The sequence below is a fragment of the Podarcis pityusensis genome (assembly GCF_964106645.2).
Source record: "Podarcis pityusensis genome assembly, chromosome: 2".
Classification (NCBI taxonomy): Eukaryota; Metazoa; Chordata; class Lepidosauria; order Squamata; family Lacertidae; genus Podarcis; species Podarcis pityusensis.
This window is the reverse complement of record NC_138029.1, coordinates 27,302,505-27,327,716: the sequence shown is the minus strand read 5'-3', so window position 1 is coordinate 27,327,716 and position 25,212 is coordinate 27,302,505. Positions and strand designations below refer to the sequence as shown.

The 25,212-nt window shown below is 43.6% G+C and overlaps 1 protein-coding gene across 3 annotated transcripts in view; it reads left to right on the top strand.

The window, feature by feature from the left end:
- The first annotated feature begins 1,629 nt into the window (after positions 1-1,629).
- SLC39A11 (solute carrier family 39 member 11) overlaps positions 1,630-25,212 on the top strand; it is a 273,374-nt gene continuing 249,791 nt past the window's right edge. For 2 of the 3 annotated variants that reach the window (XM_080994925.1, XM_080994924.1), the window contains exons 1-4: positions 1,630-1,737; positions 7,022-7,154; positions 7,804-7,842; positions 24,995-25,153. In XM_080994925.1, the coding sequence (XP_080851051.1) occupies positions 7,047-7,154; positions 7,804-7,842; positions 24,995-25,153 (306 nt within the window). In that variant the 5' untranslated portion in view covers positions 1,630-1,737; positions 7,022-7,046. The remainder of the gene's footprint in view (positions 1,738-7,021; positions 7,155-7,803; positions 7,843-24,994; positions 25,154-25,212) is intronic. The other variant, XM_080994926.1, reaches the window with a different exon arrangement.

Here is a 25,212-nt window from a genome sequence, read left to right as displayed (position 1 = left end):
GAATTGGAATTGTTTCAATGTGCTGTTGTTGTTTCACACTGTTTATATATTTATAGTTTTTTTTAAATAGAATTGCTTTTATAAATGTAATTGCCTCAACTGTTTTTGCATATGCTACTGTTTTATGTACGTTACATTGTAAATTGTTTTGGGATGCTTCATGAAAGGCAATTCATAAATAAAATAAATAAGTAAGATAATGGCAAAAGCATGGATGTTTAATAACAATAGCCTAAATAAACTGTTATTCTTTAAAGCAATGCTAAGATTCTTTGATTTTGGAGGAGACTGGCCACATGAGAAGGTCCCATTTTCAGAAGCAAAAAGGCAACTCTTGTGGTACCTTAAAGCAGTCTAATGAACTGTAGTCAGTTTCATCAAACTGCATGACATGGTTTACTGAGCTGGAATGTGTCTGTAAGCATAAATATATGTACGAACACACACATTACATATGGATACATAGAGAAATTATCGTTGCAAGTACTGCGGTCAGGTGGCCATGAAACACAACTGTTTGCCAACAATAGTATGTAAAGCTTACAGCAATAATAGTGGACATTGTACTTATTCCTGTAAGTTTAGTGCCTTGATTCAAGTGCAAAAATAACAATCAAACTTTTTGACAAGTTCTTGATTCAAATGGCTCCTGGGACTTGGGTTGTGGGCACCAAAACAGAATGTCTAGTCGCCATTTTTGGGGGCGTCAGCAACACTTTTTTATTATTTTGATAAGCATGAACTAATACGCAATTCATGTAAGTGACACATTGTTAATATCACATTTTTAACAGAGATTATTAATAAATGTTTCATTTGGTGTTTACATAAAAATATTGTTACCAAACTTCAGTTTTCAAAACACCCTACTCTTTATTGTTAAACTCCTTAACATATTGTCTATCCTAAACACATACTTTGAGGCTTCAAAGCACATACATTTCAATAATTCTTGAGTGTCAGCCAGGCACAAAATAATAATAATAATAAAATGGCACTCAGACTTTGGGAGGTGCTTGCAAATGGAGAATATTTAGGCACAAAATGCGCCTGGTGCCCTGCTAATTTCGAACCCTGTCTGTCATGGATGCTCTAGCTGATATTCCTGCATTGCAGGGGATTGGACTAGATGAGTCAACTCTACAATTCTATTATTATTATTATTATTATATCTTTATTTATACCCTACCTTTCCCTCCATGGGACTCAAGGAGGCTTACAGATAAAAATATGAACTTCAAAAAAGAAAAGAAAAAAAAATAATTTTAAAAAATTAAACATGGATAGAATTAAAACTATTCTATAGATGTATCATCTATTAAAACTATCATATACATATACGTGTGTGTATGTATGTGCGCGCACGCCAACACACATACAGAGCATGCAAATAATTACAATAAAAACATATGCCCTTGGAAAGCAAAGAAGCTCTCTCTGTGTAAGCAAGCTGGTAATCAGCGGGAACTTCACAGCCCTATCGCGATCCTCGACCGCACCAAAGACGCGCACAAACTTGGCCGCCCGCTCCACTTTTTCCAAAGCTAGGAGACGTGCACCGCAGAATCCACGCCGCACCTCCGCGCCGCGTTGCTAGTGGCTGAAGCGGGGGATAGTGGGCGGAGCCACGCCTGTTTGAGAGACACGTGTACAGAGGAACTCGGAAGTGGCTGCCGGAATTGAAGCGCCTGCGATAACTTGCAACTCCTGCGCGGTCCTAGAAGTGGTTCATGTGCAGTGAGTTGATTCTCGTTACGTATATTTTTCTAAATAACGGAGTGGTCTTTAAAGCAGCTTACTGGTAAAACCCAGGAAGTTAAACCAGGAAATGTTTTTTTAGTTAAATACGAATGTCGAACGGATTAGAACCGTGTTATGGATCAGATCCCTTGGTGTGCATATTAGAACAATTCGTGATTGTACAAAAAATAAAAATAAAAAATCTAACGGAAAGAGTCTCCCCCCCCCCTTTTGGGGTGGAGGGGTTTGTATTTTGCAAGGTGGCAAGCAGACTCATTCATTCATTCAGGCGCAATTCACACTCTGGATAGGCTGTGTGAGTAGGTCTGTGCTTGCACAACTGAAAGGGGACTGTGCAGAACAGGACTTACAGTGCGGTTGCAAGTTTCGTAAGTCTTCCTCCTGGTTGCTAGTTTTATGAAGTTAAGTTGCCCGCTGGATCAGGGAAAGAGGAACTTCATACGTGGGTCCATGGGCGTAGCCAAGAGGGGAGGGCAGGGAGGGGCAGTCCCTCTTCCTCCCCCAAATCAATAAAAATCAATAAAAATACATAGCTAACTGAGGTTCCCCCCCAAAGGCTTGCGCCCCCCTCAACAAAAATCCTGGCTACCCATAAAGGTAAAGGTAATGGGACCCCTGACCATTAGGTCCTGTTGTGGCCAACTCTGGGGTTGTGACGCTCATCTCGCTTTCTTGGCCGAGGGAGCCGGCATACAGCTTTTGGGTCATGTGGCCAGCATGACTAAGCTGCTTCTGGCAAACCAGAGCAGCGCACGGAAACGCTGTTTACCTTCCTGCCGGAGTGGTACCTATTTATCTACTTGCACTTTGACGTGCTTTCGAACTGCTAGATTGGCAGGAGCAGGGACCGAATAACGGGAGCTCACCCCGTCATGGGGATTCGAACCGCCAGCCTTCTGATCGGCAAGTCCTAGGCTCTGTGGTTTAACCCACAGTGCCACCCGCGTCCCGTGGCTACGCCCATACCTGTGCCTAAACTCAGAACGCATGTTTTGGATGAGCACTTAGCTGCTCTCTTCCTACCCCACTGTCCCTGGTCCAGAAGGTATGATATGTGTGTGTACATTAGCTACAAACTTGTTGCAGGAACACAAACGGCTGTTGGGTGCTACACCACTCAGTCTTTTTTATTTTATTTTATCTTATCAGGAAGCTTTGTGGCATGTTCCACATCATACTTTGTTCTTGGTAAACTAGGGAGCTGAGTAATTGGGCCAGTCACAGCCTCTTAACCTACCTGACAGTGTCATTGTGGGGATTAACTGAGGACGGAGTGAGCTATCCTTGGAGAAAAAAAGATGGACATGGAATAAATAAGCTCTTCTGCTTACCTGCTTAAGAAGCTGGAGGGACCTGCCAGATGGAGACGTTAATCGCGAACCTGATCACAACTGGACCCGCGCTGGTCGCAAGGCGTGCCGGGTGCCTGGCTAATTTACAACACTGTATATGTGGTGTGTGTGTGCGTGTGTGCACGTGTGTGTATGTATATGTCTATCTCCATTTCCCTTTCCCCATGGGGTTGCTAAAGTGCATGTGAGTGAGAGACTCTGGTTCACCTCCATGAATTTGAATTACGTTCTGCAAGGCCTGAGGCTCAGCAACTGCACTGGATGGACCAGAGCACTTTGCCAACAAATCACTCTTTGCGTGTGGGATGAGGGCCTCCCCTGTGTGAAAAGGGCTGCATCTCGCTTTAGACATGAGAAGGTTCGAGCAATCCTGAATTTGAGTTCTGCTGACTGAAGGGGCTTTCTCAGCAAAAAACACACACCTGGATACACTGGGGGGGAATACTCTGTGACCTGAGCTGTTCCACCATAAAGCAAAATGCCAGTGAAATGGCCAAAGTCGGCCTCATTCTGTTTTTTTTTTTTTTAAATGATATTTATTGAGAATTTTAAGGTTACAAAGAAATAAGAAGGAAAAACCAAGAGAAAAAAAAGGAAAGAAAAAAGTAGATAAAAGTAACAATTAAGCAATACAAATCAATAAAAACCAAAGTCAAAAAACAAAAAACAAAACACACAATACATCAAAATCAAAAAGCAAAAATAAACAAAAAAATAAAAAACAAATCCAATATTCCCAGATCCTCAACTGTCATTACCTTATTTCATCGACCTCCTCGCACCTCCCTTTTTTATATTCTAGTTATTAACTATCTCAGCAAATCCTTTCCATCTTTCACAATATTCTGTCATTAAATTACCTTAATCTATTTTAACCTTATCTTACCATAAAAAGTCCTAAAACTTAAAACTTAAATCTTATTTATACCAAATTCTCTTAACCATTACATATTCTTACATAATTCTTTTTAACATTTCTGCTAAAGCCCAATAATGTCATTCCAACATTTTTCTAATACTCATTAATTTTACAATACTTTTCTAAATGAATTTTTAAAACTTACTTCCAATCTTCATCCATCGTCTCTTCTTCCTGGTCTCGGGTTTTGTCAGTCCTTTCTATCCCATCCATCTAGTCCATCAACCTGGTGACCTTATGTCCGAGGCTCTTAAGTCTCTTCCAAGTCCCTTCCGCAGGTCTTCTTCATATTTATAACTGTACTTTACTTTGTCTTCTGCTCCTTTCACTCGGGGAGACTCCAGCTTGACAATATTTTTGTCCCTTCTCGACAGGTCAGCCCCTTTTCCATAGTCAACACCGAAATCCACGTGGTATTTGAAGGCATGTTTCAAGGCCCCTCCAAAGTTAAGGGCCCCCACAACTCCGAGCTCCCCCCAGCCCAAAGCCAGACTTGAAAAATCAAAACATCCCTGCATAGGGGGGTCCATCCAGCCCCCCATCTCCAAGCCAAACAGAACTCCATCTCTCCAAATCTGACTTTTTCCAGGTTCATTCGTCAAATCCAACAACTCATGTTCCTGCTGGGCCACAGCTCCCTCCATCTCTGCCACCCGGGGTCCAGCAACAGCCTCCTCCTTCATCTCATCTGTCAAAGCACATTCCTGGATTAATTCCTGAGTGGGTTCTATATAGGTACCCACTGTCTGTCCAAAATTTCTGATCGCAACAGTCATCAAATCCATCTTCTCATATAACTGTTCCAATAAAGCACTTGTCTTGCAAAAGGCAAGCACCAGAGCCTCCGAGTACATTCTTGTTCAAGGTCAAAGTCTGGTCCCACGATCTTAATCTATTACAGCTGCAAAGCTCCCCAGTTCGGTTTTAATAACAGTTTCACAAGCTCCCTCTAGGGGAAACTATTTCTTTTTGTATCCATCCTTTTTTTTTTTTTTTTTAAAGCAGATCTAGCAACAAAGTTTTCCTTTTTTGGATATTTTGTCAATATTTTGTTCCTTTTAAATGCGAAGGGGAACAATGGAATCAATATGTTTCTCTTCTTTTAACTATCTGTCAAAAACGTTTGTCCATAGTCAATGAACTTCCCCAGAACGTCTTTCCTGACACCCCGCTCCCAGGTTCAAGACGGTGGAAAATTGCCTTTCTTTACTCTCTCTTCTGCAGGTTTAAACAGTCTAAAAAAAGTTCCCCCCTCTTCTCCTGCTTCCAAGGGGGGTTCAGTAATTTTAAATGATGAAATTTTGGTCCTTTACAGACGACTTTCTAAGCTATAGCTTGCCGTGTCTTTGCTTCAATCTATCTACAAAAAGCGGAAGGCGGACTTCCTGTTTAGACCTTCCCGCTTCAGTGCCAAATTAAAAAATTTCTTAGTCCAATTTTCCGTTCTACTCACGGGCAGTTGTTTAAAATCCAATTGTCCACAGGAAAAAGTCAGCGCTCTCCTGCAACAGCAATGCGGCTTCACTCCGTGAAAGAAGCAGTCGATTCAAAGCACCGCGCCACTCACCCCACATCGCTCTGGATCCCTGAAAACCGGGTTTCCCCGCGAGTAGGGGGGGGCGCAAAGGTGCCAGCCGAATCTCACGTCCACAGGCTTCTCCCGCCTGTGGTTTTTGATGGGTCTCCGCCTCGCCGTGGCGGTTCAGACCCTGTTTTCCACGGAGCGGATTCCTCCCGATCGGAGGAAATCCGCCATTGCCAGAGGCGCCAACCCGGAAGGCAAAGTCGGCCTCATTCTGAGGCAGCAAAGGGAAGGGACTCGCATTAGGACACATGCTGATGATGACACAAATGGACTCCAGCCATGGGCCTGGTACAAGTCATTTCTCTCCCACTGACTTTAATGCAGTGTTGGCCAAACTTGGCACGCCAGCTGTTTTTGGACTACAACTCCCATCATCCCTAGCTAACAGGAACAGTGGTCAGGGATGATGGGAATTGTAGTCCCAAAAATAGCTGGAGGGCCACGTTTGGCCACCACTGCTTTAATGGGAGGGGGGATTTAAAAGAGCCACACCCTCCCCAAGTCAACACCCACCCCAGGTATGTCAATATTACAAAGCATGCCACCTCCAGTATATAAACCCCACACAGGGAGGCCATAAGTAGAGTGCAAGGGTGTGAGGCTGCATCTTTTCTTTGCTATTCCAGTTCCTTTTCCGGAGTTCCCATTTTTGTGGCATTTGATCAGAAATATTGCAGAGTCAGCATAAGGCACAGTTTACCATTCCCCTGAGTTTCTATGGATTATGTGCAAGATATGCTGCGTACCTCTGGTTTTGGCTGTTCATAATTAATAGCTGTGTTGGATATGTATAAATTTGTCCACCTCTAGGCACAGACTCTGTAAATGGAAGAATATCACATCACTGTAGATGCTTTGTTCATTCTGAATGAAATTAAGGCTTCATACGCGCTTGAAAGCAATGGGACTTGTTTTGGAGCAGGACTGCACTAGAAATGATTTGTTCTGTAATCTTCATTAAGTTCACAATAATCCTTTCAAGATGGTCAGTACAATCCTAAGGACTTTTGCTCCGTTGTTATTGTGTGCAGGGTTGCAAACATATTGCAGTTTTACAAGGGGGAACTGATGCTTGGAAGAGAGTTTTGCCTGAGTTCTACCCCAAACTGGCTCTGGGAGGGAAGTGGCACTTGAAATTGCACCTCCCTTATTCAGATCCACTGGAAAATACCTTTAGAATGAAATGCAAATCTGATTAAGAAAATTATATCATCTACCTATCTGTCCATCCATCCATCCATCCATCCATCCATCCATCCATCCATTCATCATCTGTCTCTGGTAATAAGAGCAATAGGTGTGTGTGGAACCTCTGAAAATCTGATTGGAAAGAATTTATTTTGAATGGTGAAGCTTTAATGTCGAAAGTACCCTGCCTTTACGTTGGCTTTACATCTGTCCTAGGTCATCAAATCCAGGAGCACTCAGTATGTTACTGGGTTACAATCCAGTGTCACAAGCATTGCTAGGAACGTTCTTCACCTGGGGATTGACGGCTGCTGGCTCAGCACTTGTGTTTGTCTTCTCCAGCGGACAGGTGAGTCTTGTACTCCAGTTCGTTTTTCAGGGTGCAGCTTTCTGCTTGCCAGATGGAAGAATGTCCTCTCTGCTCCCCCTGCACCCTGTTCTGGGGGATCTTCTGACCCCACATCCAAGCCAATGGGGGAGCAGGAGGAAGGCCTCATTGTGCTAACAGCACTGGCTCCTGCTAGCGCAACTGTTTAATTGAATTTTGCTCAATGTGAACATTAACTGTATGATGCAGTTCAATTAACACTGTCACTGTATGTTCCTGACTTAAACCTTTCTGCTATTTCTGCCGTTCTTTTTTTTGTTTAAATATACAGGTGTATTTAGAGCATTAGGCCTGGAGCCCTGGGCTAATAACCTGTTGAGTTATGGACCTGCTGAGTAAACACACAAGTTGGTGTTAGTTTAAGTTTCTCACTTGTCAGGTGGAAATATGGCGAGCTGCCACACAGGGATGTTGCAAGTTGGGTGGAAGTGCAGTAGCATAGAAGAGGAGAGAGGCGACTTTGCTCTTGATGTTCGTGCCCATTAGCCAAAGTTCTTTGCTGAACTGTGGCTACCTAGTCTCCAACTCTGTATTCCGTCTTGCTCTTACACAACAAGCTGCCATACCTTGCCTCTCGTAGCGATCTAAGCTCTTTTGTTTTAATTTGCAGAGACGGATCCTGGATGGCAGCCTGGGTTTTGCTGCAGGGGTAAGTGTAGCACACCCTTGTTTCTTTTAATTTGCTCTGTATGCTGTCCTCATCTTGTCTCTTTGGCTACCGATGGTGCTTCGTTTGCCTGCCTTTTTGCATTAGTGTTTCTTGCATAACTGCTTGAGGGCTAATTATATCTGTGTGAGATATCAGAAGAATTTGGGCAGCATTTATCATGCCCTGTCTTGAGTGGGTGCTTCTGAGGGGAGAGCAGGTGTAATGTTGTCTCTGGTGCCATGTAATGCATTTCTCCTGTACTGAATTTTATTCCAAAGTTGAGGGGGTTATAACCAACAAAGGTGTCCCATTAGTGCTGTAGCTTCCGCCTATGTGATGGGACTTCCTGTGTGTCTTGCCTTCCCCTCTCCATCACCTTCATATCTGGCCCAGGGGTTCCCCCAGTCCTCTGGAGAAGATTTCAGAGGGTGAATTGGGAGAGGAGAGGGAGTTAAGGTCTCATGGCACCGGTGGAAGTCCTTCCCCAATAGGTCTCTGTGTGTGGTTTGGGAGCTGCACGGTCAGTGAAAAAACAATGTTGTCCAGGGTTATAAAGACTGCAGAGAGAATAATTGGGTGCACTCTCCCTACCTTGGATCAAATATATGCTTCCAGGTGCCATAAGAAAGCTAGTGCAGGATAGTGCACACCCTGGAAATTATCTCTTTCAGCTTCTGCCTTCTGGAAGAAGGTACAGGGTTATAAAGACTAGGACTAGCCGCCTGAGAAACAGTTTCTATTCAAATGCGATTTTGGTTTTAAACGCAGCATAAGGTAGTCTCTATGGGAGTATATTGTATGTAATTATGGGGTATCAGAGTTTTTAGGGGGCTAACCAGGCTGGGATAGCAGGCTTGTTGGTTTCTGAATGTCTGATGTAGATTTTCGTTGTTCTGTATGGGACAATGACAATAAAGATTATCTTATCGTATCATATCGTATCGTATCGATGACTTCATTGGGTACAACTCAAGGGACACTGCTTTAGCTGCAGTTGTGGTTTTTATTTGGGAAATTGAATTTTCAGTTTGTAAAAAAACCAGGTGGATGTGGTGTCAGAGCCACCACTTAACATTCCATGGCTATGGGTGTAAAATTTATGGAAATGTTGAAACCTGATTTAAAAAATGACAAAAACCAAATACATGCGTACCATTTTCACACTGAAAAATAAACAAATAAAGAGTTTTGGAGACATAACAAGGAGGCAAACGTAAACATTTTCTATTACTCTGAGAACATGAAATCTCTTACATATAACTTAGTTGGAATGTAAAATTGTTTGTTATGCCTTAATTTTCTCCAGATGATAATTGCAAATATAGCCAGCTCTGGAGATGGAGCTGCAAGCTGCTGCATCTAAAATTTTGTTAAGTGGAAAATCTAGGAACAAAATAATTACTTTGAAAAGACAGCACAGTAAAAAATAAAATAAAATCACAGATCCAGTGCTTGCCACCAATGCAGAAAGTTTTATCCAACTCACAGATCGTCATGGAACTTCATAAGATGACAACAAAATCACCAACAAATTATATAATACATCTGTAGACACAGCTGACCTATGATTTACTGGTGATTTTGAGGGGACCCCGTGTCAAAATCTAGAAGATCCAAAAGGGGCCATATCTTGGAGTCTTGTTTTTGTACCATGGAAAAGCACTAGAACCATGATGTGATCTGATGATGGTTGTTGTAGAGGACAACTCATACAATAGCAATTTCAAGTTTTACTGGATGTATACTCATCTTCTTTCTTGAGCTCTCCCTTTTTATTATCCCTCTTGCATGCACCCCACCATTGCTGTCATTGCATCTCCACCCACCTACCCCCAGTTATTCCATTTTTCACTATCACCACCACCACCCCAGGGTCCCAGAGGGTTCCCCTTTCCTTCCTACCCTCTTGGTTGGTTGTTTTGGTTTCTGTTCATTGGTCTCTCAGAACCTTGAGAAGCCCACAGCTTCCTTTTTCATACCTGTGTATGCTTTTCAGGCTCAGATCTTCTGGGTACCACTGCCAAGAAGTCTTTGTATCTAGTCAACATTCACACGTATCTCAGATAGCTGGGGCATCCAAAGTAGAGCACTTCCTGCGAATGTTAATCCAGAGTAAGTGTGTGTATGTGTGTGTGTGTGTGTGTGTGTGTGTAGGACAACGTTCCACAGCCTTACTGGCTGGAGCTGATGTGGATGGTAGTCCAAAACATGTGAAAGTCACCAGGTTGGGCAAAGCTGGGCTAGGAGGACCTACTTGAAGGATCTCCTCCTCCAATGTGGTCCATATGCTTTCCAGGATTGGCCATCCTCATTGTATGCAGTTCCATTGCTATTGCTGGCCTTGTTTCTGCCTTTGTGTTCCTTGATGAGATAGCAGATGCACTTCAGTCCCATCATTCTTCCACCCTGAATCTGAGATGACATCTCAGGATGCCTCCCAGAAAGGAGCAGCAGCAAGAAATCTGTTCAGGAGGTCTCTGCTGAGCCCGATTTCCTGGCAGAATTGTGGTTTGTTGTTGGCCTCTTTATCATTTTCCTTGTAACAGATGCTGCCTCCGGGCATCTTCTCAAGCTCCCATTCAAGTCCTGGCAGGCTGTTAATGGACAAGCAAGTCTTTGTCAGGTAGCAGAGAGTCCATATGAATATCAACTATGGAGCAAGTTGCTGCTTGGCCAGCTGTGTGTGTAAATTGCTCAAGCTACACCCATTTAATCCTGAGCACAGCGTCTCTTGTTTTTCTGTGTGGGCCTGTGAAGGAATCCAAGCTTGTATCTGTTGCGCTGAAAAAATGAAGCTTTTTAAAAAAATTAAAAAATTAAAGCAAGATTGATTTCCATTAAGGGACAATTAAGTAATGGTAGGAAGGTTTGTCGAATGGATGAGGGAGAAGATTTTGCAAGGTAGTATTTCTTTCAAATCTGGATGACGATGCACTCAGTCATTGCTTTATTGGAACTTGTTGTTTAATGGAAGCCACTATTGTTCTGTTTCCACTGAGGAAACAACTTTGAACCGAGATACTCCCAACTTACAGGCTGTTGTGAGCATACCACAGAGTGACAAATGTATGCAGTCTTAAGTTTAGGGAAGTGTAGGGTAAAAATGTAATAGACAGCTTTTAGCATCCATAGCTTTCTTTCCTCCCCCCCCCTTTAAATTCTTTTTAAAAAAAATTATCTAACAATATTTGCCTGGTGAATTGATCGAGCATATATGTCAAGGAAATAGAAGAAGAAGAGTTTGGATTTTATATTCTGCTTTATCACTACCCAAAGGAGTCTCAAAGCGGCTAGCAATCTCCTTTCCCTTCCTCCCCCACAACAAACACTCTGTGAGGTGAGTGGGGCTGAGAGACTTCAAAGAAGTATGACTAGCCCAAGGTAACCCAGCAGCTGCATGTGGAGGAGCGGAGACTCGAACCCAGTTCACCGGATTACGAGACTACTGCTCTTAACCACTACGCCTATCTGACTTTTAGAAGCCACCTGAAGGCAGCGCTGTTTAGGGAAGTTTTTAATGTTTGATGTTCTATTGTGCTTTTAATTCTATTCGGAACCGCCCAGAGTGGCTGGGGAAACCCAGCCAGATAGGCGGGGTATCATCATCATCATCAACAACAACAACAAATTATAGAAGTTCTTGTTGTATGGCCCACTCTTAGTCTCAAGTCAAGTCCAGGATGCTTTTTAGATGGTATATACCTTGCCACAAGTTTGTGGTGGGTTGCTGGATCCTTTCCTGCTTTGTTTCTCCAGCTTTGAGGTGGGTGGGGGAAGAACTTACAGTGATTTAGGACCATAATAAAAGTGCTATTTTTTTCTTATGGCTAGTCATTCTTTCAGGAGAAATGCTGCACACTCCAGCAGTTAAGCAATCGTGCATGAAATGAATTTTTATATTCCGTTCTGTTGATTATTCCGTTGAGTTCTGACACTGTTTCAGAGCTTTAGGTATTTGATACATTTTCCTCCTTTCTTTTGCAAAGGCCTCTGAAACAAATATCGCTTTTCCCATTCCAGAATCGAAAACAACGATGTTTGCTGGTTTTTGACAAGCAGCCAGCGTGACAGCCCCTTTTAAGAACGCTTTTCATGTTTTAATTTTGTTTTGGCAACTTGTGGGTAACACTGAAGCTGGCGACACTGATTCCGTTGTGTCGAAAAGGCGCTGAGAATTAAATTCTAAATGAGGAATTCACTCCTGTGTGCTTTGTTCTCTGGCTTCATGGTGGCATGTTTCTGGTCCTAACATCACTGCATATAGGATTTCTCTTGAGAGATTATCAGGTCAGATCCCCACCTTCCTAGTCTACCTGCGTGGAGAAACTGAGGAATTAACAGATGGCTATATTATTATGACGCGGGGGACGCGGGTGGCGCTGTGGGTAAAACCTCAGTGCTTAGGACTTGCCGATCGTATGGTCGGCAGTTCGAATCCCCACGGCGGGGTGAGCTCCTGTCGTTCGGTCCCAGCTCCTGCCCACCTAGCAGTTCTAAAGCACCCTTAAGTGCAAGTAGATAAATAGGTACCGCTTTCTAGCGGGAAGGTAAACGGCGTTTCCGTGTGCTGCGCTGGTGCCGGCTCGCCAGAGCAGCTTTGTCATGCTGGCCACGTGACCCGGAAGTGTCTCTGGACAGCGCTGGCCCCCGGCCTCTTAAGTGAGATGGGCGCACAACCCTAGAGTCGGACACGACTGGCCCGTACGGGCAGGGGTACCTTTACCTTTATATTATTATGAAAGGGTGTCCCCTCACCTGCCAGCTCTGTCTACTACCAATGTTTCTATGCAATGGCATGCACTAGTAATAATAATAATAATAATAATAATAATAAATTATTTATTTATACCCCGTCCATCTGTCTGGGTTTCCTCAGCCACTCTGGGCGGCTTCCAGCAGAATATTAAAATACAATAATTCATCCAGTATTAAAAGCTTCCCTAAACAGGGCTGCCTTCAGATGTCTTTTAAAAGTCCGATAGTTGTTTATTTCTTTGACATCTGATGGGAGGGTGTTTGACAGGGTGGGCGCCACTACTGAGAAGGCAGTCTGCCTGGTTCCCTGTAACTTTGCTTCTCACAGTGAGGGAACCGCCCGAAGGCCCCCGGAAATGTTCCTTTTTGTAGTGAAGTCCTCACCTTTGCAAATGAGCAGATCCAGGCTTGTTCACATATCACAGCAAACCACAGTTTACCATTAAATTCACTCTTGGCTGCTTTGATCTTCCCTGCTATCATGTGGGAGAAACAAACCATGGATCTTTGGCTTTGCAGCCTCTCTGAACAGAGGATGGTGGTTTGTTTTGTTCTAAGCAAACCATAATCTGTAACCAAAGATTCTTCTTGGTTTACAGTGGTACCTCAGGTTAAGAACTTAATTCATTCTGGAGGTCCGTTCTTAACCTGAAACTGTTCTTAACCTGAGGTACCACTTTAGCTAATGGGGCCTCCTGCTGCTGCTGTGCTGCTGCCGCACGATTTCTGTTCTCATCCTGAAGCAAAGTTCTTAACCCAGGGTACTATTTCTGGGTTAGAGGAGTCTGTCACCTGAAGCGTCTGTAACTTGAGGTACCGTTGTATGATTTGTTTGGATGAAACAAGCCACAATTTCTGGCTGTGACAAAATGCTTAAGTCAGAAATTCACGATTTGCTTATCCCACATAATAGCAGGAAAGGGCAACTGGCTCGTTTGTGGTATACAGGGACATGCAAATTGTGCCACAGACTGGATACTTGGTGTGCCTTTAAAAAAGAAAAGGGAATCCACACCAGATTGAGGGATTGTGTTGAAACTTTGCTTAGGCATCTTTGGCATGCAGTTAGCAGTTCATCAATTCTCTGTGGACTGTTTTGGGTATTATTCTTTATCTGTAAAGGTGATACATTTTTGTTTCCCAATTCCAGTGCTGCTCCCCCCCCCCCCGGGGTATGCATAACCCTAAACATTTTGTGACTTTTTGTCCTTTCTCCATTTACTGTATTTATTTTTCCCGATTTGAACTATAAAATGGTGGTTTTCTTGAGTCAAAATGAGAGTGCCCCTAAACATTTTTTTAATAGAAAAAAACGCTGCCCAAATCACTGCAGAAAAATGATATGATTCCCCCGCCCCCAATCTCTCTAGGCATGTATTAAGCCAATAATAAATAATTTTGTGTATGTGTGCGTGTGTTTAAAGCGGCAGTTCAGAATACTGCAGAATGCTTTGATATATTTTGCATCAGAGCATTGCATCACCTTAAAAGCAGCTTCATGCCTCCTGTGCTCTGCTTTGCATGTGGTTACCGCCCCCCCCCCCATGAGAGCTCCCCAACAGGACCACCTTGATCCAGTTTTGATAAAAAGAGTTTGTTCTTGGTGCCCAGTTGCTACGTATAGGAAGTAACCTCTTGTATATTCCACATGCAGGAACTGGGTACATGTTTGCACACAGGGTTGGACAGTATAAAACAGTGACGTGTCTTGCACTCCCTTTCTTCTCCCCGCAGTTAAATCGGCCTGTCCTTCTAAGAATGGATCAGTTTAGACTGCTGTAATTGCTCATTGAAATCTGGTGTAGAGAGTTTATGTAAGAAAAGAGCGTTTCCAAAATTGGCACCCAACCAATCTAGATGAAACTTTGATTTGGTATCAGCTGAATCTCCACAACTTTTTTCATTCATTTTAAGATTTTATAAGACCCTCAGTTCCATGTGGAGTAGTAGGAGGGCCATTCAGGGGTTTGCTCTGCAAACAACATTACAAATACAATGCCGCTTGCAACAGAAGAACGTATTGCAGGGCAAGGAACCATTGTTCACAACTTCCTTTTGCACAAAATAATCTAAATCAGGCATAGGCAAACTCCGGCCCTCCAGATGTTTGGGACTACAATTCCCATCATCCCTGACCACTGGTCCTGTTAGCTAGGGATGATGAGAATTGTAGTCCCAAACATCTGGAGGGCCGGAGTTTGCCTATGCCTGGTCTAAATTAAAGTTCAGGTCCCAGAAGCAACGGGGAACCAGAACTCAATAGTCAGTCATTCTTGTGGCTCCAGATCTAGCCATATTGTCTTCTGATAGGCTCTCTCTTTATCTTTTGGCTACCCAGCAGGAGATTTCATTTCTGTTGGAAAGAGAGAGCCTTGCCTCCTTATTTTCTAGCTAGCTTGTACAATGTTTTCTTAGCACAGAAGCACTCTCGAGCAAACCTGTCTTTTCAGTCTTTGCTATCGTGGTAACATTTAGAATCCTTTGATAGGAGCACCATCTTCTCTTATCATTTTCACAAATTCCTCATGGCTGTTTTCAACTCCAGTGCTGAAATGTCAAGTCACTGAAATGATCAGTCATGCTGACCAATCCGTTTTGGATTATCTGCAATTTTTAGGGGGCCAGGGGGAGGGGAGAGAAACATGTCTGCTAAATCATAGCTCAAAAGCTGAACCCTTTATGCCAGCGCAGCAATTTCTGCCTATAAATTAGCCCCTTTATTGCCTTGGAAGAAAAGAATTTTGCCTCAGAGTATAGACCCTTTTTTTTAATGGGACACAGGTGGCGCTGTGGGTTAAACCACTGAGCCTCTTGGGCTTGCCGATCAGAAGGTCGGCGGTTCGAATCCCCACGACGGGGTGAGCTCCCGTTGCTTGGTCCCTGCTGCTGCCAACCTAGCAGTTCGAAAGCACGTCAAAGTGTAAGTAGATAAATAGGTACCACTCTGGCGGGAAGGTAAACGGCATTTCCGTGCACTGCTCTGGTTCGCCAGAAGTGGCTTAGTCATGCTGGCTACATGACCCAGAAGCTGTACGCTGGCTCCCTCGGCAAATAAAGCGAGATGAGTGCCGCAACCCCAGAGTCGTCCGCGACTGGACCTAATGGTCAGGGACCCCTTTACCTTTACCTTTACCTTTATAGACCCTTTACCTGATAATCTGAAAGAAGCTTTTGTAACTGTTCGGTTCTGTATAATACTCCAACCAAATGGGATATGTATACAGACCTCACTTGAAGCAACCCTCTAGCCCTCTTCTGATTATTCTTTGGTTCTATGTCAACATGTGAGGGTGACTGCAGGGTTGAGTGTTCTAGCACTACATCCCCATCATTCCCACAGGTTGGAGAGAGAATGTCTGACATGGAGAGCCCCCACATGGCTTGCAACAGGAGGCTCCTTGGAGCTTGTGGAGCGCAGCCAGAATGGCAATATGGGGTGGTGGTGAAGCTAGCAGACGTGTCTCCACAGCCCCCTTTGTGTGTTTCCTTTACATGAACAATAACACTTGAAGAGGGCTAGTCTTTGTGACTTCAGTGCCATTGACCTTCTGCTGGTTAAAACAGTTATGCTAGCCTGGAAAATAAGATACGTGCCAGACGGTGTGAAAGGTATTTGTGATCCTTATTACCATTGTGCAGCATGGAGCGTTCTTCACGATTCATTTATTTGTTTTTGGCGAGAGTCTTTTGGCAGAGTTCAAGATGGCAGATGATGCCTTGAGCTGGGGCGTTCAACAGGCATTGCGACCAAGAGTCTAATGAGATTACAGAAGAGACGTAGATCTTTTGCTGCTTCCATCTTTTCTCAGTAGCATCTGTATTTGTGCCACACACAATGTGGCGCCTTTCATGCTGTCTGTTCCCCCGCCTTGGATTGTTGGCTGTTGGGTTTAAGAAATGCAGAGTGCGACACTGTCACATCAGCTGAATGGCAAACTCATGAACTCCACTGTAAGGCCGCAGAGTGAAGAACATGCAGCCTCATTCTTGCTGCTTCTGACCATGGGTCAGCAAACTTTTTCAGCAGGGGGCTGGTCCACTGTCCCTCAGACCTGGGGGAGCGGGCTAGACTATATTTTGGAAAAAATAATAATGAACAAATTCCTATGCCCCACAAATAACCCAGAGATGCATTTTAAATAAAAGCACACATTCTACTCATGTAAAAACACCAGGCAGGCCCCACAAATAACCCAGGGATGCATTTTAAATAAAAGGACACATTCTAGTCATGTAAAAACACGCTGATTCCCGGACCGTCTGCGGGCCGGATTGAGAAGGTGATTGGGCCACATCCAGCCCCCGGGCCTTAGTTTGCCTACCCATGACTTTGATATTCAAAAGGGACACTTGAGAGTCCTTTTTGTGCTTTGCAGAGCTGAGATAACTTTCTTGAGAGTAAGCCTGTTCTTTGAGATATGCGTTAATGAGCGGCAACTCCTTTTAAAAAACAAAACAAAAACCCAAGGAAGGTCCCCCCGGTTTCTCTTTTTCTTCTGAAAATGAACTCTTTTAATTTGAAGCATTTGCTGCCAACACTCTCTCCCTGTGTTCCTCAGTGCCCTAGGAGTTTTGCTATTGCATGTATTAGAATAAAAAACTCATCTCATTTTAGTTGGTGGATGAAATGAAAGGTGACACAGGAAATGGCTTTTGGTCTGGAGAGGATATGCATGCCATTGGTGGGGCATGTAGGGTTTTAACTGGAACAGGTATAAGAACCTGGGAGCCAGAGACATTGCTAATGTATTTATAACATTGGGACTCTTAGGTGCAACTTTGCATAAATGTTGCATAAGCTGATTTATATGCATCGATGCAAGTTTAGAATTTAAATGTCACACAGAATGCAACCCATCTAATTTCCCATCCAATGTGTCCCACGTAAATTAATTTGCACCCTACCTCAGTTCCTCTTCAATACATTTAATCCCCAGTTAATTTTCCAACAGATCCTGCTCCAAATCAATTTATTCCTCCCTCAAATCCTTTCTAGACAGACACCCCAAATGAATCTTATTTCCTCCGGTTAGTATCTTACCATGCAGCCTAGATGATGCACCCGCTTTCAGTTTCTCCCCAGATTCATTACTATTCAGAAACGCTTGGGGCACTTAGAAAAATAATTCATGCCAGTGCCGTGTGGGCCCCTCGCTGGGAATGCCACTGCTGGAGCACTCTTAGATCTGCCCTAGTTTATGGAGAAGCAGCATGAGGCTATTGCTAGGTGCATTCCAGCCTCCAAGTTACTACGTGGCTACGGTAGGAGATTGTGGTGGCTTCCCATCCAGTTTATAGGCTTCCTGGAAGAATTTATTTTGTGTGTGTATGTGTGTAATCATCATCTGGTTGGTCACTGTCGAAGCAAGATGCAGGACTCCAGCCAATCCAAATTGAGATGGCAGTAGGTGGGTGTATCTCAAAAAACACCGTATTTTTCCATCTATAAGATGCCCCCATGTATAAGATGCCCCCTATTTTTGCGGCAACAACCAATCGCCAGTCCACCCTTGGCACTATCCTTGTATAAGACGCCCCCTAATTTTTGACATTATTTTTTAGGGATAAAACCTAGTCTTATACATGGAAAAATACAGTACTTTCTAAACTTCAGAACCTTCTCCCAGAAGTGACTAAGAAAGCATCAGTGTCAGTCTGAACAGGCTGTAAAAACATCCTTGCTTTGCCAGAGCTTTAAGCAAGGATTAAAATTTTAAACGGCTGCTTCATCTTATATTTGATTTCATTTTGGTTTCGTAATTATTTTAGTGTGTGGGAGAGAGAGATAAAGAAGGAAGAGATTTGAGATTTTCTGGGGAAAGAAATGTTCTCATAAATGAGCCAGCAGAGAGAAGAGTACAGGAAGTAGCAATAGATCTGATGGAAATCGGCAGCAGCCAGGTTTTTCGTTTAGCCAACACAAGCCTAGCTGAAAGCATTTGGGTGGGATAGGCACAGACAACAGGGAGGCGAAGGCAGGAGACAATGGTTTGGATCCAGAAAATGATGGGGTTCCTTCAGCTCACACAACGGTTCTCCCTCCCCAGCTTCTGTCATTCATCAGTAGCCAACTGAACAGCCCACTAATAGTAAGGCAGCCCTCCAGAGCAGTACTCAGGTGGTACAAATGGCAGGCGCTGGAAGGCAAAACCAATCCCCCAACCAATGTATATGGAAGCAATTTGTGTGTGTGCACAAGGACTTTTCTGGGTCCTTGCAGCTGACTGCAATTTGGAGACCAAATCAGGCATGCCTAATTTTTGCTGAAATCAATGGCTCTTCTTCCCACTAATGGTAATGGAGGTTAGGCACCCTTGACTTGCACATCCTAGGTAACTTGGATCATTTTTTTTTTTTTAAAGGTAAAATAGATTGCAGCATTTTTCAGCACTACAGGATTCCCTTTCATGCAGAAGAAGTGAAATGCAGAATGAGAAGATGCAGTGAACTGAAGGAACTGAAATTAATTAAATTCACCCCACCTTCTCATTCTTTCTGGGAATTGCAAACTTTTTACTTTAACCAGATCATTTCACCAACAGAGATTGCCTCCAGTGAACGGTGTTGCTTGCCTGCAATTTTGGGCTAGATGCAAATAACTTGTTTGGCATGTTCTTAACAGCTCTGATGGAAGCTGATGCTGTGTGAATTCAGAAATATAGATATGAAATTGAAAGATTGAAACCCTGTAGCTAACTCCTAAAATTTGAGAGGGTGGGCGGATGCACTCAGACTTTATTCAAGAGATTCATAAGGGTTTCTGGAATATAACTGTTTCAGTGCATAGGTGTCACTCCCTTCTAATTATGATTACAATCCACTTATGATGGTTGTTTTGAAGATGCCGTTTCCTTGCACTCCTGTGGGAAAGACAATTGTAATTAAACCAAGAACGTTGTGCTCAGTTTCTTTCCATCAGGGCTGACTGACTGGCTCAGAGACAAGGAATTTGAAGAATAATCTGGCATTGTTGCTTTTGGATGAGAGCACTACCAAATGTCATCCTTCCTAGCTCTAGTTAGAGAACTCTGTGTCCTAGAGAGAAAGAGAGAGAGGAGGGCGCTTTCTTATGTATCAATATGCTGTTCAAAGGTTCCTTTTCTTTTTTATGAGAAATAATCAGATGAGAAAGATGAGTCGCTACACCTCTGCCAAAAAGAGAGAGGAAGAAGTTCCTTCTGAACAAACAGCAGCACCGTAAATAAATGGTGGGTTTTGTGGGGTCGGGGGCCTATCAGTCCAGTTCCTAAGCAGTAGCGAAACAGAGCTGAATCGGAGCTGTGTGCCATTCAGTTGGGGTGCTGGTACTTGGACTGCATTGTTGTCAAAGCAGAACAGGACTCTCTGTTGAGAATACCGAAGGTTTTCTCTTAAGGTCAGCTACTGTGTTTCCTTGTTCCAGCAGTCCTGCGTGCAACTGGAAACCTGCAGAGCCAGGAGTAGAGAACCTTTTCGCAGCCTGAGGGCTGCATTCATCAAGGGGGGCATTCTGGAGGCTGCGTACCAATGATATAAAAGTGGGAGGAGCAATGAATGTGGCTCTTTACCTTAGAATTATAGAATTGCAGGATTGGAAGGGACCACAATGGTCAACTAGTCCAGGCCCCTTCAATTCAGGACTATTTTGCCCAACATGGGGCTTGAACCCACAGCCTTGAGATTAAGAGTCCCATGCTCTACAGACTGAGGTATCCCTTGGTATAGTAAGCCTACTATACCAAGCCTACTATACCATTCCATCCACATAAAACCACTGATTTTTCTAGCTAGGGATGATGGGAGTTGTAGTCCAAAAAAACAGCTGGAGAACCAAGTTTGGGAAACATTGATACGGAGAAATAGGACTGCGATGAGCCCTTATTGAATTTCAGAAACCACTGTTTACTGCATTTATCTATCACTTATCTGTATTTGTTGGACGTTGTAAGAAAAAACTGCTCCTTTTCCCTTATGGGGTACCCAAGAGCCTGTTAAGATTCCTGCTCCGTGATTGCAGTCATGGGATTATTGTCTATCACATGATGGTGTATGTTTTCATTCCACAGAGTGGGAAGTGACGGAGACGGGATGTTTGTGTTACTGTGTTCCGTGACATGGGACTATTGTCCTTTGTCCTTTCTCTCTGCTGTCTGATGAGAAAGAGGAAGCTAAGTCAGAATGCTCCATGTGTGTTTATATGTAAATAAAGTAGATTAGCCAAAATGCTGAGCTACTGAGTTCTGTCACGTGAACTGCGAAGACTCTGTGGATCCCTAAGTGTGCCGATGTCTGTTGGCATTGGTCGCTGTGATGTTCAGGCAGAAGAAAGCTTTTGAAGCTCCCGAACGATTGACCAGGAGGGAGAGAACATGTCAGTCGGGCATGTGTATCTACCAGGGTCCTACTCAAGAGTAGGACAGGCTCCTGACAGAGCCCATATAGAGTCCTTTTGTAGGTTCTATTGGAAGGAGAAAATAACAGAGGCCAACCAGAGACTATTGAGAAGCAAAGCAGCTAGTAAGCCTGATCTTTATTTACTGTTGCAACAGGGTGCTCACAACCACACGCAGGAGGCAGGAGGGACCCTGAACAATGGTGCACAAGCCCTTATATAGACATTTGAAATTACCCACCCTGTAGCAACAGACCCATCACAGAAGGGGCAGTCTACAACAGAATCCTGGCTGGGCAGAAAACCTGTTGATGGGTTTAAAGGTAAAGGTGAAGGTACCCCTGCCTGTACGGGCCAGTCGTGTCCGACTCTAGGGTTGCGTGCTCATCTCGCTCAAGAGGCCGTGAGCTGGCGCCGTCCGAAGATACTTCTGGGTCACGTGGCCAGCGTGACGAAGCTGCAGCTGGCGAGCCGGCACCAGCGCAGCACACGGAAACACCGTTACCTTCCCGCTATAAAGCGGTACCTATTTATCTACTTGCACTTAAGGGTGCTTTCGAACTGCTAGGTGGGTAGGAGCTGGGACCGAACGACGGGAGCTCACCCCGCCGCGGGGATTCGAACTGCCGACCATGTGATCAGCAAGTCCTAGGCACTGAGGTTTTACCCACAGCGCCACCCGCGTCCCCCGTTGATGGGTTTACCTGGCTGTTAATGGGTTTACCTGGACAGCCTGGCTATTCTTTTGTGATGATAAATACTTAATTCTTGAGTCTTGAGTCCAGGTCACAGGCTCGCCCTATTCATATCTTAAATGTGCCCTTAAGGCAGGATTTGTGAGCAAAGAGACAATGGGGAGGTTTTCCCCATTTCCTCCCTCCTTGCAGAGAAACATTTTTGGTCAATTTGGGAGAGACAAAATGGTTTCAGGACTTTTCCCTGTACTGTTTCAGACATGTGGTTTATGTATTTATGTATATGTTTGCTTGGTACATTTATTTTATAACTTAGACTTTATAATTCTCATAACAGACGCTTCGTAAAGCGAGTTCTCCAGGCACTGTACAAAATCACTTAAAAACCAAGGGCCGTATACAGTGCCTTTGTTCCGTTTGCACAAGGATTTACACTTGCACAACGAAACTCCTCCCCCCGCCCTTTCCAGATCTATTTCATAGGGTTGGGAAACCCCTGAGCAGACTGAGTGGGTGGAGAGAAGAGGGGGAGAAGTTTAATTGCGCAAGGGTATATATCCTTGCACGAGTGGAATTGAGAGACTTGGCATAACTTTCGACGCAAGCCATAGTAATAATGAAATCCTCAAATGCGTGACACAGGAGTGTCACCAAACGTAATTGTTATATAATGAAGACAAAAGAAAGTTCACCTGTGATTAATTACAGTTGCTTAGCCTTCCTGGGGAGCAGGGGTGTGGGGTATGTACTTCTGCATTGTGAGCGAGCAAACGATAAAATCGTTACAGTTGTTCTAATTTGTGGAAGGCAGTCTGTGACAGTGTACTAGTCGATCTTTCTCCTGCAGCTGTGTTGCTCCTTGGCAGTTGCGTAATTGCTTTCGCTGATGAGGTAAAGGAAAGGATGTGTGTGTAGACTTCAAAATCTGAGGAAATGCTGAGGAAAGCTCAGCATTTATTACTGGGCTGTGTCTTAGGGGGCCTGATTTGATGAGGTCCCTCCCCATCCCGCACCAAATACAGTGGTACCTCGGGTTAAGAACTTAATTCGTTCTGGAGGTCCGTTCTTAACCTGAAACTGTTCTTCACCTGAGGTACCACTTTAGCTAATGAGGCCTCCTGCTGCCACCGCACAATTTCTGTTCTCATCCTGAGGTAAAGTTCTTAACCTGAGGTACTATTTCTGCGGAGGTTACAGGAGTCTGTAACCTGAAGCGTCTGTAACCTGAGGTACCGCTGTATTGTAGTAATCCAGTGGTTTTACAGGGCATGCTGTTCATGTTTTACTGCTGGCTTCACAGTGTGGGAGTTTAAGTGGGGAAGGTGCTTTGCAGCTCTTTAAGGAGAAATTGGAGCACTTTGAAACTAGCATATGTGGGGAGGAAAGGCCATAAACAAGTGATTATTTACTTTAAAAAAAAACCAAATAAAAACAAAACAGTCTTTAAGAGAGCACAGTGGCTACTTCCCTTTGACAGAGCAGTCCATTTTTAAGAAGCAGCGGTCTTAAAATTGCCTATTTGCTTAGTCTCTAGCCTCCCGTTTGGAAGGGTTATTTTGACATCATTACTTCTCAGTGGAATAAGCACGGTGTATTTTGTATGTGCTTATTGCTGCTTTGACTATGCTTTCTGGTTAAAAGTCCACTTTGGCGGAGTCAAGATTTGTTTTCTCGTTGTTCTTAAATTGCTCTTGACAGAAACATGTAAAGGATGAAATCTGTAAAGGATGAAAAATGTTATTCAGCATCATATTTCAAATCCATGTTGAAATTCTTTGAGAAAAAAGTTTGTATGCTTAGACCTTGGGAAAGTCTAGCATGGTGGCTGCTGAGAACAGGAATACTGCTATTTTGCTCCTCTGTATATATTCAGGTTTGTATTATACTTGCATTATGCACAAACGATACACTTAAAGGAGTCCCTTTTGTGGCAGTGGCCCAAAGGGCCACAATAAATGTGATAATGTGTACCCCTGTAAATCCTTGAGTGTGCTTCTAATAGAGAAGTTATGGTAGCCTGTTACTTTATGAAACTGATGATTTTGCAAGTTGCCGTCTGCATTGGGGCAGAAATACAGCTAATATGTGAATCACAAAGATACAGCTCAAATCTAGAACATAAGTTGCTACATGGTGCAAATGGCTACATGTAACACACATTCCCAACACACACACTAACACAGTGTAACAGAACATATTGGGAATCAGAACCTAATCAGCAGCAATTGCCAGTGTTTATTGCACATGTATATTAAACATGAAATGAGGTAATGATGTATATGATTGCTGAAAACTGAAATGCTTTGTTTGAAATTTTATAAATACAACTGCCTGGACCACTGGGTGGGGTTGCTGTTTTGCGGAACAATCCGACTGTACCCTATTGCTTTGCAATAAACAACTCTGGACTCCTAACTCCTCACGTTTCTGAGTTTTATTGGCGTAAACTCAGGAGATAAGCTATTTTCTGGCTTACAACACTTTGAAGGGTGGACAGAAATGTATCATCTTCAGCTTCTTCCCACCTACATTTCCCACCAAATTTCAGCATATGGAGCTGGTTCGTGCATAACACTAAGTGCAAACACAGAAGCCTAAGTGTTCCCAGAGAGATTATCACAGCTGCTACACTCCTCTCTCAGTCCTCTGGCTGCTGTAAGCTAAGCCATGGTTTGACTTAATGTGTTGTCTGAACCTGATCTTGTGGTTTATGTCCCCCAGACAAACCACAAGCTGTAAACTAGGAAAGGAACGTGGTTGCAGCTCATAGTTTGTCTGTAGTGAAACATTTCACAACCTGTTATGAAGCTCCCCAAATCTCCTGGATAGTTCTGTTGTTCCAAGGCATGTTAGCCACATAATAGGACAGGAATTGCTTCGCAATATTGTTGGACGTTTTACCTTGGTTTTTTGTGTTTTTTTAAAGTGGGAGTTATATTAAAAAGAAAAAAAAATCAATTCAGCTCCTAAATTCAAGGTTTACAGTCCAGGCATTTGGATTTGAAAGAAAATAAAATAAATATAAGGGAGATTTTACCCTGTGGAGTTACTGGATTCGGGTGTCTCACATTATTGAACAAAGGACAGGTAGAAATTTGATTATCTTGGTTCATTGCTATAGAAATGCAACATACTACCCGTGAATCTTATTGTAGCAGTGAAATAAGTATTGATCGGAGGCTGGAAATCTGCATCTCCACTTGTGGTGCTGGAGCCTTTATTGAAAATGCCATGTTGTATCCAACGTTGCCATAATTCTCGCACACCAGAATGACCGAAGAGGGCTACATTATTGCATCCTTAATTTGCATTAACTCTTCTGTTGTTTTAGGTTATGCTGGCTGCTTCTTACTGGTCTCTCCTTGCACCTGCCATTGAACTGGCGGAGGACTCTGGAAAGTTTGGGGCCTTTGCCTTCTTCCCCGTAGCTGTTGGTTTCACTCTGGGCGCTGCGTTTGTGTACTTTGCTGACCTCATTCTCCCTTGGCTGGTGAGTAGCCCTTCCAACAGTCTCTATAATTTGGTGGCAGCCAGGAAAGTCAATCTTAG